This window comes from Podarcis erhardii (genome assembly GCF_964252035.2).
Source record: "Podarcis erhardii genome assembly, chromosome: 1".
NCBI lineage: Eukaryota > Metazoa > Chordata > Lepidosauria > Squamata > Lacertidae > Podarcis > Podarcis erhardii.
Genome location: NC_138497.1, coordinates 7690753 through 7702935, shown reverse-complemented (window position 1 = coordinate 7702935; position 12183 = coordinate 7690753). Strand labels below are relative to the sequence as shown.

The window sequence follows — 12183 nt, the reverse complement described above, 5'->3', positions numbered from 1 at the left end:
ATAGCATCTATATAGAACCCTCAGGTCCAAGAGCAATTGTTGTTGTTGTTTAGTCGTTTAGTCATGTCCGACTCTTCGTGACCCCCTGGACCAGAGCACGCCAGGCACTCCTGTCTTCCACTGCCTCCTGCAATTTGGTCAACCTCATGTTCATAGCTTCGCGAACACTGTCCAACCATCTCGTGCTCTGTCGTCCCCTTCTCCTTGTGCCCTCCATCTTTCCCAGCATCAGAGTCTTTTCCAGGGAGTCTTCTCTTCTCATGAGGTGGCCAAAGTCTTGGAGCCTCAGCTTCAGGATCTGTCCTTCCAGTGAGCACTCAGGGCTGATTTCCTTAAGAATGGATAGGTTTGATCTTCTTGCAGTCCATGGGACTCTCAAGAGTCTCCCCCAGCACCATAATTCAAAAGCATCAATTCTTCGGTGATCAGCCTTCTTTATGGTCCAGCTCTCACGCCTTGGAATAACAGGGGGTTTTTTTGGGGGGGGGCAGGAGGAGGCACTTGAGGATAGTAGTGAGAGATCTGGAGGTGTGCTGAATAGGCATGCAGCATTTTCCTGGTCAGGCTGCTTAGGGGAGCTTTGGGACGAATACAGGAACCGGCCAGTTTAGTGTTAAAATGCCAGAAAAAAAGCACAGGAAACTCTTGTTCAGGCAGCCATAGAGTGGATAGGATGTTTATAGGCTGCAGGTTGGGGGAAACCCTCCACCTACGTGGGCATCTGTTCTCACTGAAATTTCTGTTCTCGTCTGGCACTTGGAGAAATATGTTCACTACTCATAACTTCCTCTGCCGTATTCCTGCTAACAACTCTTAGTAGCTTATGTTCTACCAAAAAAAGCACAGAGATCTCACACATACACTGCTCTTTTCAAGCTCCCCCCCCCCCTCACCCCAGTATAGAGGTGAGATTGGTTTTATAGAGCTGGAATCCTGTTCTGACCCAAGGTGGATTTTAAAATTCATGTGCTTTTTATCTGGGAGTAGTGAGGACACTGATTCCTCCATCCTTTCTCTTGTTCATCTAAAGAAATGATGTTAATAGAGGGTGAATGTTCTTTTTAGTGGTGCATAGAATTGAGCCAGCCCTCTGGCTTGTCTCTGAAGAATAGCTGAACTCACAATTGTCCAGGGTATTATTGTACTGTGGTGTTGGCTAGTAAGTGTAAGAATTGCAGCTATTCCCTCTCTTCCCTCCCTCCCCTGATCCCAAGGCCTTGGAGCTTTGCCAAACAGCATTTTTCTGTGCATGTATGTGGAAGATAGGAATGCAGTGCATCCTACTTGCTCATTGGTTAAAATTTGGTCATTGTTTCGCATGAAGGACGTTGACTCTGCTCTGTTCTCAGACGTATGTTATGGGCAGCTCAGTCTTTGCACAATCTTCCAGCATAACCCTTGGAACCCTCAGATTTATCCTGGTGCTGCACATCCAGTCAAATCAAACGCCTTCTGTCTAGATCATTTGCTAGGGTAACCCAAGGCTTGCGTGAGCAAGGCTACTTACCGTAAGCCCACAACTTCGGTGCATTTAACTTGTACAGTTACCAGCTATACACACAAGAGGGTTCTGGGAGAAGCGACTTTGGGAATCCCATTGAACCCAGTGTATTTTGACTATACATGATTTTGGTTTTAGACACGATCCCTGAAACATAATTTATGTGAAAGTAGCACGGCAGGATCTGAAGAGTAGTTGGACAAGACGTTCAAGGGTTGATTACCGCAATACGCTCTTCTGGGGGCTACCACTGGAGACTCTGAAACATATTATCAGTTGCTGGGGTACATTCACATTTCCCCCCCTGCTCTGGCCAGTTACACAGGTTGCTAATTTGCTTCTGGGCAAATACAAAGTGCTGGTTCTAAGCTTTTCAGCCTTGGACTCATACCTTCAAGTTCACCTTTCCCTGTTTGAGCCAACCTACCAGTTGAAGGCAAGTCAGAGGGCACAATTTACCGTCCTCTCATTACAGTGGATCATTACTGTATAGTAATGGCTAGAAGCAAGAGCTCCACAGTTATGACCCCACAAGCGTTGGAACTTCCTTCCTGAATAAGATAGGAAATGGCAGAAGCAGTTGCCTGATTTAAGTAGATACATATGTAATGCTGGTGGTGGATTTGAGTATTTATGGAGAAAAGCCTCTGTACATGTAAAATACCTTGTTGGTTTGTTATGACTGAGGAAGTGATGTGGCTGTTTTTAGAGAGAGCTGGCAACATAATTTAAAGTTATGACTGGAACCTATCTTATCACCACAACAAGTTATAACAAGCTGGGGGGGGGGGGACACACAGAAATTGTGAGCAAGTTACCAAAGCTGTGGATTAGTATACTGGAGAGGAGATTACTACTGCTAAGAACAAAGTTCTTACCCATTTGCTTTTAAACTGCTACAAAGCTAATTTTTGAAGTGTAGTTTTGCCATTAAAATGGATTCTGTAAAACTACGTGTCCTATAATCTTATTTAAACCAACTGGCTTTTGAAATAAATCCAACTTCACAATGGATCTTGAATTAAATATAAACATGTCTAAATTCATCATCACTCAAAATGGAATGCATGCTCTGCTATACTGCAGGTTACTTTTGTCGTGCTGCCTAGGTCTAGAACCTCACAAGGGGGTACTACTTATAAAATAAACCAGGATGGTGCGATTGTACCAGCTGAACTTGCCTTATAGTGAATCAGACCATTGGTCAACCTGACCCAGCCATGTCAATGTTGATTGGCTATGGCTCTCCAGGATTTCAGGCTGGAATCTTTCCCAGCTCTACCTGGGGATGCCAGGGATTGAAAGTGGGGCATTTGTCATGCAAAGCAGATGCTGTACTACTGAGCCATGGCCCTTCCTTTCAGGAATGGTGAGATGCCAAACAAGCCAATTGGTTTATTTAGCAGTTAACCATGGTTCATTGTTTACCAAGATCCTTGGTTATTACCTAACATGAAGCTGAGATTCTTTGAAACTGAATTCAAGGGGAATAGGGAGGCCTTAGCCTGACGCTTAGCTCATGCTCATTCCATCATGGTTTACTACTCCACATGTACTGGGTCAGTATTCGCAAAAGCCTCCGAAGTTCCTCCCTCCATAGAATCATCTCCTCTGTGTTATTGCCAAGCTGGCTTGAAGTGGAACGGTCTCCCTCGGGAGGTTGTGGACTCTCCTTCCTTGGAGGTTTTAAAGCAGACGTTGCATGGTTGTCTGTCATGGGTGCTTTAGCTGAGATTCCTGCATTGCGGGGGGTTGGAATAGATCCCTTTCAACTCTGTGATTCTATGAAGTATTGCTAAGCTTACAGTGGCTGAGGTCAGCCCTTGCTGAATAATAGTCAAGTTTAGGATGGGACGAAACACGAAAGGGAAGAATATCAGTCAAGAAATGCTTAAGAACATAAATGAGACCAGGACCCTTGTCCGTGCAGAAGTCTTTTTCTTTTTCCTTGAGCTCTTTGGAGCTCTTAGTTCAGGCATGCATTGATAATGTTTGTAGGCTTGGAAACCTAGAAGTACCATAGAATGAGCTTCCTGTTAGCTGCCTTGCAAAGCTTGTATGGTGCCTGGACCTAGTTGGCAATCCTTTCCTCCCTTTGCCAAAACATTGCAGCCAAAACATTGCAGCCTACGTACAGTATGATGACGGTAAAGCAGCAGAATTGAGCAGAATTCCATCTTTGTAAGAAGCTGTGTAATTCCACTCCTTCCCAGGCTTGGAAAAATCCTAGACATCGAAAAGCTGGTGCTGATGCCTAAGAATGTCTCCTTTCTACTCTCCCTGCATGGAACTGGAAAAAAGAGGGGAAGGGGGGGGGATTCCCAAACCCCTGATTCTGGCGCCTGCAACTCTTCCATAATAACAGCCCATCAGTCTGCAAGTCTATGTTTGCCTTCTTTAAACCACTTTAACAGTGTGAGGTAGGGGGAAGAAGTGCAGTTGGAAAGCCTTTGGGAGTGACAAAAACGGAGGAAATGAGGTAGGGTTGTGACTTGGTGGTAGAACACACGGCTTGCATGCAAAAAGTCTGTTTCATTGCCTGGCATCTCTGACTTGGGCTGGGGATTCCTCCTGTTTAAAACCCTGGAGAGCCACAACAAGTCGTTGTAGGTCAGAGGTAGACAATGTGATGTTCTCAAGATGTTGTTGGCGTCCAGCTCCCACCAGCCCCAGCCTGTGTGGTCAGGGATAATGCAAATGAGAGTCCAACAACTTCTGGAGAGAGTGCACCACTCTGGCTACCAATGGTGGAGATGATGACCAGGCTACCTGGAGTTCCCTATGTTCTGCTTCTTAGAGAAGCTTATTCATTCATTCTGTGCAGAGCCCTCTCACCAAATGATATAAGAGAATACTGTTGCTGCCTCCTCCTCCTCCGAGTTATCTGCCAGTGCATTTTATGCCATTGACAGTCATTGCTTCAGTCTCCATGTCTCACTCCCCTTGTATGGGGGCTCCGCACAATGTTGTCCATTTGTGTCTTTCCCAGTGCAACTTCCGTATTTTTTTTTCTTGCTGCCCATGGTGTGATTTTCTTTATTATGTTTGCGAAGAATGGTTGTGCTGCACATATCTCCACAGATAGAGGAGTAATGCTAAGGGCCCCTACATCTTTTTAAAGAGGTGTTGTTTTGGTGTGTGCAGTGATCAGTTGGACAGGATAGGCTCACAGCTCAATACATGTTCGCTATAACCTTTGTGCAGGGTACCCTGTTTATTTTTTGTTTAATTGTGCTCTTAAGTAGTGCTTTTAAATGCTTCCAATCGACACTTCCAGCCTGAAAGAAACATTAAAGCACTTGGGGGGGGGGTTGCGGGTATTATTTTTTTGCCTTTCATGGATAATAATGGGCTGCCATGCATAAATGAATATCTACTTTGCACTAAATAAATTGTTTTTATTTTTTAAGGATCTCTTGGAATTTTTCTCCCTTAAATGACTGTTCAAGTGAATTTGACTTCTCCACTTATATAGGAACTGTGTCCCTTCCAGAGGTGTGGATGGAATATAGGAGGGTGAAGGCACAGAATAAGTGCCTTATCCTCCACCATGTTGAAAGCCATTTGCAGTTCTTAATGCAGGTGACATTGGAAGAAGCATGATTATTAGTACTAGGAGCCATGCATCTGGAAACAGCCCTTAGCATAGGATTGGAAGTGAAAATGTTGGGAAAGGAATTCAGGCATGCAGAGATGAGCATAAATTGGCACAGCGGCTCCATGTGGACCAGCGTTAGAAACTGAGATATGAAAGCTAGGAGCTAAATGGCACCTTAAACCTAGGTTGTGGGGCCCAACAACAGAATGTCTAGGCGTGCTTTTCTTATAACAAGAATACAAATCTGAAAATGAATGAACTGCAGCTAAAATATTATGTTCATTTTTTACATGGTCTAGTCCTGCTGCCCACCCCGCAAATATTCTTAAGAGGATCTCTTCTCCAGTCTTCAGTTAATAGCTGGAAGTGGGGAGGCAGAAAAAGGTCCCCCTTTCCTTCCACTCTGAAGTTTTAATCTGAAGTCTTAGCCGCAGTACTAGCGCCCAGAGCTCAGAAACTGCTCACACTAAAGAAATTCCCTGTTGCAAAATGCACCTAGAACAATGGGAGTTTCAAACACGGATGTGGACTTCTAGTAGAGCTTCTCAATTTCACTGGAAAGCTGCCATTTGTGTTCTTGCCCTTCCTTAAACTACCAAGATCTGCTGGTATTGCTGCAGAGCCCAGACTGCAAGTCAGAACCAGAGCACCGAGGTCAGTATAACAGCTTGATGACATCTGAGGGTAGCTCACCAGATGGTACAGATTCCCTGGTATGGTTGGAATGGGAGGCATTTACCTAGAGGATATTTGGAGGGCTGAGATTATTGTGTTCAGCAAACGGCTTCATTGGATCAGTTTAATTGAGAGAAGAACAAGAAGATTTGAGTGAGTCTCTTGTCTGTCTGCCGTCGTCTTTTTCTATGTTTAAAAGCAAACCGAAGGAAGAACCCTTAAAAACTGTATTCCATTAAAGCTTCTCTCTGAGATGTTAAGGACCAAACAGATACTAGCAGAAATTCAGCAGGCTCTTTCTGTCAAAAGTAAAATTACCTTAGTTTATTTGGGGGATTTGCAGCGAGGGCTTTTGTGTGTGTCTCTCTTCTAATCATGGAACAATTTCAGCACCAATAAATCTTAAAATTGACCATCTAGTGCATTTGATAGGCATTGGATCTCACCATGGCACAGAGGCTTGCATTTGGCGCCAAATTTAATCTGTGCCTAATGCAAGCTGAGCTTGCCTGGGAACATGCCACTGTATGTTGCCTCCCCTTTGTCAATTTCCTTAAGCTTGAGATGATTGTGGGCAAAGCAGGGTGTTGTCTGTGCAGACATAGTTTTGTACTTTAAAGCTGTACTTCTCAGGTTCTGGAGCCTCTGGTGTCATGGAATATAAACTGTGTGGAAGTGGGGACCTACACAGAGAACAGAAAGGATTCAACTTTGTGCCATTCTTTATTTTCATCTTCTGTTTTTAAACCCTTCATCACTTACATCACTTATAAATATAAATAAATAAATAACAAACTATCATTATAGCAACAACAATACTCATCATATTTACCTAAACCTTGCACACTCAATTACATGTAAAAGCCTGGATGAAAATATGTCTTTTCTAGATGCCCATAATGAACATCCATTAATTTTCCCCAGAGTTGCCATAGTACATGGGTAGGCAAACTAAGGCCCGGGGGCCAGATGCGGCCCAATCGCCTTCTAAATCCAGCCCACGGATGGTCTGGGAATCAGCGTGTTTTTACATGTGTAGAATGTGCACTTTTATTTAAAATGCATCTCTGGGTTATTTGTGGGGCCTGCCTGGTGTTTTTACATGGGTAGAATGTGTGCTTTTATTTAAAATGCATTTCAGGATTATTTGTGGGGCATAGGAATTTGTTCATCCCCCCCTCCAAATTAATACAGTTCAGCCCCCCACAAGGTCTGAGGGACAGTGGACCGGCCCCCTGCTGTAAACGTTTGCTGACCCCTGCCATAGTATAAAACTTGATTTTTCAGGTTTGTCTAAATGTAAACAACTGTTTCAGACCTCCCAGGTTGTAATCATAGAATTGTAGAGGACCCCAAGGGTCATCTAGTCCAACCCCCTGCAATGCAGAAATCTCAACTAAAGCATCCATGACAGATGGCCATCCAACCACTGTTTAAAAACCTCCAATGAAGGAGCTCTTGCTTCTCCGTGTAATGCAGGCCTCCAAACCGCATAGCTGCAGGGTTGGAAAAGAAGCTCTGTTAGGGCCCGACCAAAGAACCAATAATCTCTGTTCATTTAGCTTTCACATCAGGGCTTGGGAGCAGTTTTCACAAACCAAATATGTGAAGTGGATCAGCAGTGGGTATTGTTCTGCAAGAGCAGCTGATTTCCCATATCTGTTGGGCGAGGCGGGGGAGCCAACTGTCTTTAGCTTTGTAGAGAAAGTGGTAAGTGAGGTATAAAAAACATTAAAATAAATTCTCAGTGATTTGGGCATATTGTCAAGCCTAACCAGTAGGCACTGTGGCTCCGCCTTCCAGGGGGGCCTTAAAAGCACATTGACTGCAGATCCAAAGATGGTCTTTCGCTACCCTTCTCTCTCCTTTCCTCCCCCCACTCTAAAACCCTGAGCTGGGGCTTGTTTTGGTACTGGGCAGCCAATGTGCTTGAAGTACCTCCTCCGCCCTGTGCCCAAATAGCCAGCTGTAGCCTGTCTCTCCAGATGTAGTTGTTGTGCCCTCCAAATCTCAGCGCAAGTAGGGGGGTGAAGCTTGCTGCCTGCCTTTGCCCTAAGCTGCAGCAGAAGGCCGAGCCTCCTCAGAGTACTGCCTTCTCCAGAGGCCATGGTGAGCAGAATTGTTAGGCCTCTGCTCATTATGTGACTTCAGCAACTCCTTTATGTTCTTGGAGTTGTAAACCCCTGCAGTGCTTTGCAGAGTAAGCCCTGCTGATTGCAGGTGAGGCTTTGCTGCTCAATGGCAGATCATGGGCTGGTCTGATGCAGTAGCATTGCATAGGCTCAATAACCCCCTGGTGCTCTCTTATCACACAAGGTATTCTGCCCATATTGCCTGCTTGCTTTTTCTATATTACAGTAAAAAGGTTGGCCTGTTCTGGAAAAACCACGGTAAAATGGCAGCGAAGTGAGCCCACATATTGCAAGGGTGGGCAGTTTTAAACCTGAGTCAGTGAGGCTAGCAAAATAAGATTCCTGATAACATTTATTACAAAAAATGTATTTTAAGAAGAACCCTTGTGGGTGGCTAACCAAATAACTGAAATTGTGCCTAGGCCTCCCTCTCCCCTCTGCTTCCTGGTGAAAAACCAGAATTTCAACAGATGGGTTTCCCAAGAGATCTGGGGTGATATATGTTGGCATGCAAAAATTCTGGGGCCACACCCTAAATTGCAAGTAGCTAGGAGTGGCTGGGAGAGAGTAGCTCTTCCATGACTTGCCACCATACTGGAGACAAAACTGCTGCTGGGCCCAATGGACTGGTGGTTGGACTGCTAATAACCATGTTTTTTCCGGCAGCTTTAAAACCTAAGAAGAGGTTTTTTGGATCTTTAGAGCAGATATTCAGCCAATCCAGCACCCTTCTTTCCCAGCAGCAACCAGCTGGCTCATCCAGCAGACCTCACAAGCTGAGCATGAAGGCAATAGTTTTTGTCCCCAACACTAAATATTTTTTTTTGGGGGGGTGTACTTCCTTTCAACACCGAGGTTCCATTTAGGGATTCTGGCTGATAGAGTCATCAACTGTTGTTTCCAGTGAATCTGTCTGATCCTTTTTTGAAAAGTTAGTGAAGACGCTAGTTGCCACAGCAGCCACACCTTGAAGTGAATTCCATTACACTTCATTAGAAGTGCTTCATTACCCATCAGTTCTGCCCTGAACATCAACTCATTATTGAGTTTTAGTATTATGGGAGAGAGAGGAGTGTTTACTCTTCCCCAATATTATATAATTATATAAACTTCTATTGTGTACTTTCTCAGTTGTATACCCCCCTTAAAAAAAATTAGAGTGGCTGCTCTAATTACAATTTGCTGCCTTGACCCTAAAGCCAAACATTGATTGCAGGAAGTTCAGACAACAAGGAAACATCCTCTTATTAAATTGTACCTTTGTATTCAAAGCAGCAAGCAAATAAATAGTTGTCATGGCTTATTTATACATTATTTTACTGGAGAAAGGATCCACAAAGAGAGTGCACAACATTCAAATCCTCCAATTTGAAGTCTTAAAACCGAGCATTAAAACTGAGAACAAATAGCAGGGAGGAATTTAAAGCTGCCCCTCAAAGCATGCCAGAACATTAAAAGTTTGAACAACTCGCCTAAAGAAACCTGCATAAATGAGAGAGCCAACCTATGGGGTGTTGCAACCGAGAGGGCCCTGCCCCTCATTCCAGCAAAAGGCACATCTGCCATTGCAGAGCCAGGCCTCAGATGAACACAGTACAGTGGTGCCCCGCAAGACGAATGCCTCGCAAGACGGAAAACCCGCTAGATGAAAGGGTTTTCCGTTTTGGAGGTGCTTCGCAAAACGAATTTCCTATGGGCTTGCTTCGCAAGACGAAAATGTCTTGCGAGCTCCTGTGGGTTTTTTTTCCCTCCCCCCCCTTTTTCTAAGCCGCTAAGCCGCTTATCAGCTGATCCGCTAAGCCGCTAATAGCGCTAATCCGCTAAGCCGCTAATAGCGCTAAGCCACTAATGGGCTTGCTTTGCAAGATGAAAAAACCTCAAGACGAAGAAACTCGCGGAACGGATTCTTTTCGTCTTGCGAGGCACCACTGTAAATGGGATGCATTCACGTGGAAGAAAGCAGCCCTTCGAATATTCTGAGCTGTGTGATATGTAGGGGTGTGAATGTGTTGGTTGTAAATACATAGAAGGACCTTGGACTATCTTTAGGGTTGGGCAGATGCCTATGAGTAGAGGTGTTGTGGTTTGTAGACAAATAAAAAGAAGGGAATGACTGTAAAAAGTTTCGTTTTGCTAAACACTTTGAAGCAGAATCAAACTCTCTGATGATTATTGACATGCAAATTCTGCGGACCAGCCACATTTCTTGAAAGCATGAGATGACTGCGCTTCCGGAAGCCTTGTCTGGTTATAGATTCCCAGAGACGTGTTTGCTGTGTGTGTGTTCAGGGACACACCTGATCTCTAAACATTGGAGAGTGTGGTTGAGCTGCCATGAAAGCTTATGGATTTAAAGCTGCCCCCATAACTTTGCTGTGGACTCTGATACTTTTCTGCACTTTGCATTTCCGACTTGTTCAGTAGTGTTGCTCTTCAATCTCTCTGGAGCTGTGCCCTGGGGGGTAGCTGGTCTTGGCACCAGGTGGCCCTGAACTGTGTGAACTTGAATGGGGGACAAGGAAGCCTGTGCATTCTGAGCTTGGGTGTGTGTCAGATGTGAGCAGCGTCACAGCCTGCGGGGCTTCAACTTTTGGCCCACAGGAGGAAAAAGAAGGGCAGCGCCCATTGCAAACCAACTTTGCAAACAATGGGCTGTAAATGCCACGATAAGACTCTCATTGCCAGTTTGTTTGAAAATAGCATTCAGGTGTGTGTGAGAGAGATTTCCCTAGGTTAAAGAAACGTAATTACAAACAAATTGGTCCAGGGGTTTTTGTGCTAAGTTCTTGGGTGTAGGGGAAGAACCAAAAGGAATTTGCTTCCCTCCCTTGCATTTTGTGGGCATCAATTTTTGGAGGGGATTTAAAAAAATGAAAATGGTGTACAAGATCATAGAAGTGCTCCTAGGAAATAACCTGCAAAAATTCAGAAGGATGCCCAGCATTTTCCAACCAAGCACCTCTAGCAAGGAGCAGCTTCTAGTCAGAAAACCTTGTCCACTACTGATAGTTTTCATGTCATGATTCCCTTTAATGTTTTAAAGAATCCCTCTTCTTCCTGTATTGCTTCTTTAAAAATGGACTTTAAAAAATGTTTGCTTATTAACATCTTTCTCTATTTCTTTGCAGATTTATTCTTATAGGCAGTAGTGAAGAAAAGCAAAATGGAATTCTACGAGTCGACCTATTTCATTGTCCTCGTCCCGTCTGTCGTGATAGCCGTTATCTTCCTTTTCTTCTGGCTTTTTATGAAGGAAACTCTGTACGATGAAGCCCTCGCGAAACAAAAGAGGGACCAAAAGTTTCCACCTGCTAAGGCTGATAAAAAGAAGGCAGAGAAGAAGAAGAGCAAGAAGAAAGAGGCTCAGAATGGGAACCTCCACGAGTCTGACTCGGAAAGCGCCCCTCGAGACTTCAAGCTATCTGATGCTTTGGGGGCAGAAGAGGAGCCTATCCCTACTGCCCCTTTGGGTGTGACAGAGGCGCCCAGTGGCCTCCGAGAGAGGAAGAAGAAGGAGAAGAAACGTAAAGGTAGCCCAGAGGAGCAGGCGCCCAAAGACCCGGACAGCACCAAGTCTGGAGGGAAGAAAGTGGAGCCAGTACCTGTTACGAAACAGCCCACCCCACCGTCCGATGGAGCTGGGTCAAAGAAGAAGGCGGGACAAAAGAAGCAGAAGAATGGAATAGGTATCTTCATGCTAGAATTTGGGGTTGGGGGGGGGAGGGCTTGGTTTAGCCAACACAGCTTCCTAAGCTGTTGGGATGGATTAAAATACAAAATGGCACAATATATCTTTACTGCTTTCTCTCACCTCCACAAGCGTTGCCCTAAGTACAGCTTTGCTCCCGGTTTAAAATACAGTGTTTTACAGATAGGCCTTGATTGATGATAAATTCAGGCTGTGCAAGCAGAGTGGGTTTGGCACTCTTGTACAGCAAACCCACATCCCCCCCCCAAAAAAAAAATTAGGCACTTTTGCCATAAGGAAAACTAATCTGGAAATCCTCTGGAAAGTGTGTGATAACACTAATTCCCTGATGTGGTGTCATATAGTCTTCCTGCAGACTTTGGGCTCAATAAGCAGGTTGTCTGAAAGCAGCTTTGTCTTGTTGCAGAATGCTTCCAAAAGAGGTTTGGGGTTATTTTCAGCCCCTGTGGAACTGCTAGCTAACTCCTGCTGCCTCCATAGAATTGGACTCATTTATTTCTGCTCCCCACCCAATAAATCCCACACTTTTTGGTGCTGTATTGTAGTAAGCCACCGTCTTATCTAAGGA

At 44.7% G+C, this 12183-nt stretch overlaps 1 protein-coding gene across 5 annotated transcripts in view; it reads left to right on the top strand.

Moving 5' to 3' along the window:
* The window catches only part of KTN1 (kinectin 1), a 108061-nt gene that overhangs the window by 18975 nt on the left and 76903 nt on the right, over positions 1–12183 (top strand). For all 5 annotated transcript variants that reach the window (XM_081858685.1, XM_081858688.1, XM_081858687.1 and 2 more), the window contains exon 2: positions 11035–11592. In XM_081858685.1, the coding sequence (XP_081714811.1) occupies positions 11070–11592 (523 nt within the window). In that variant the 5' untranslated portion in view covers positions 11035–11069. The remainder of the gene's footprint in view (positions 1–11034; positions 11593–12183) is intronic.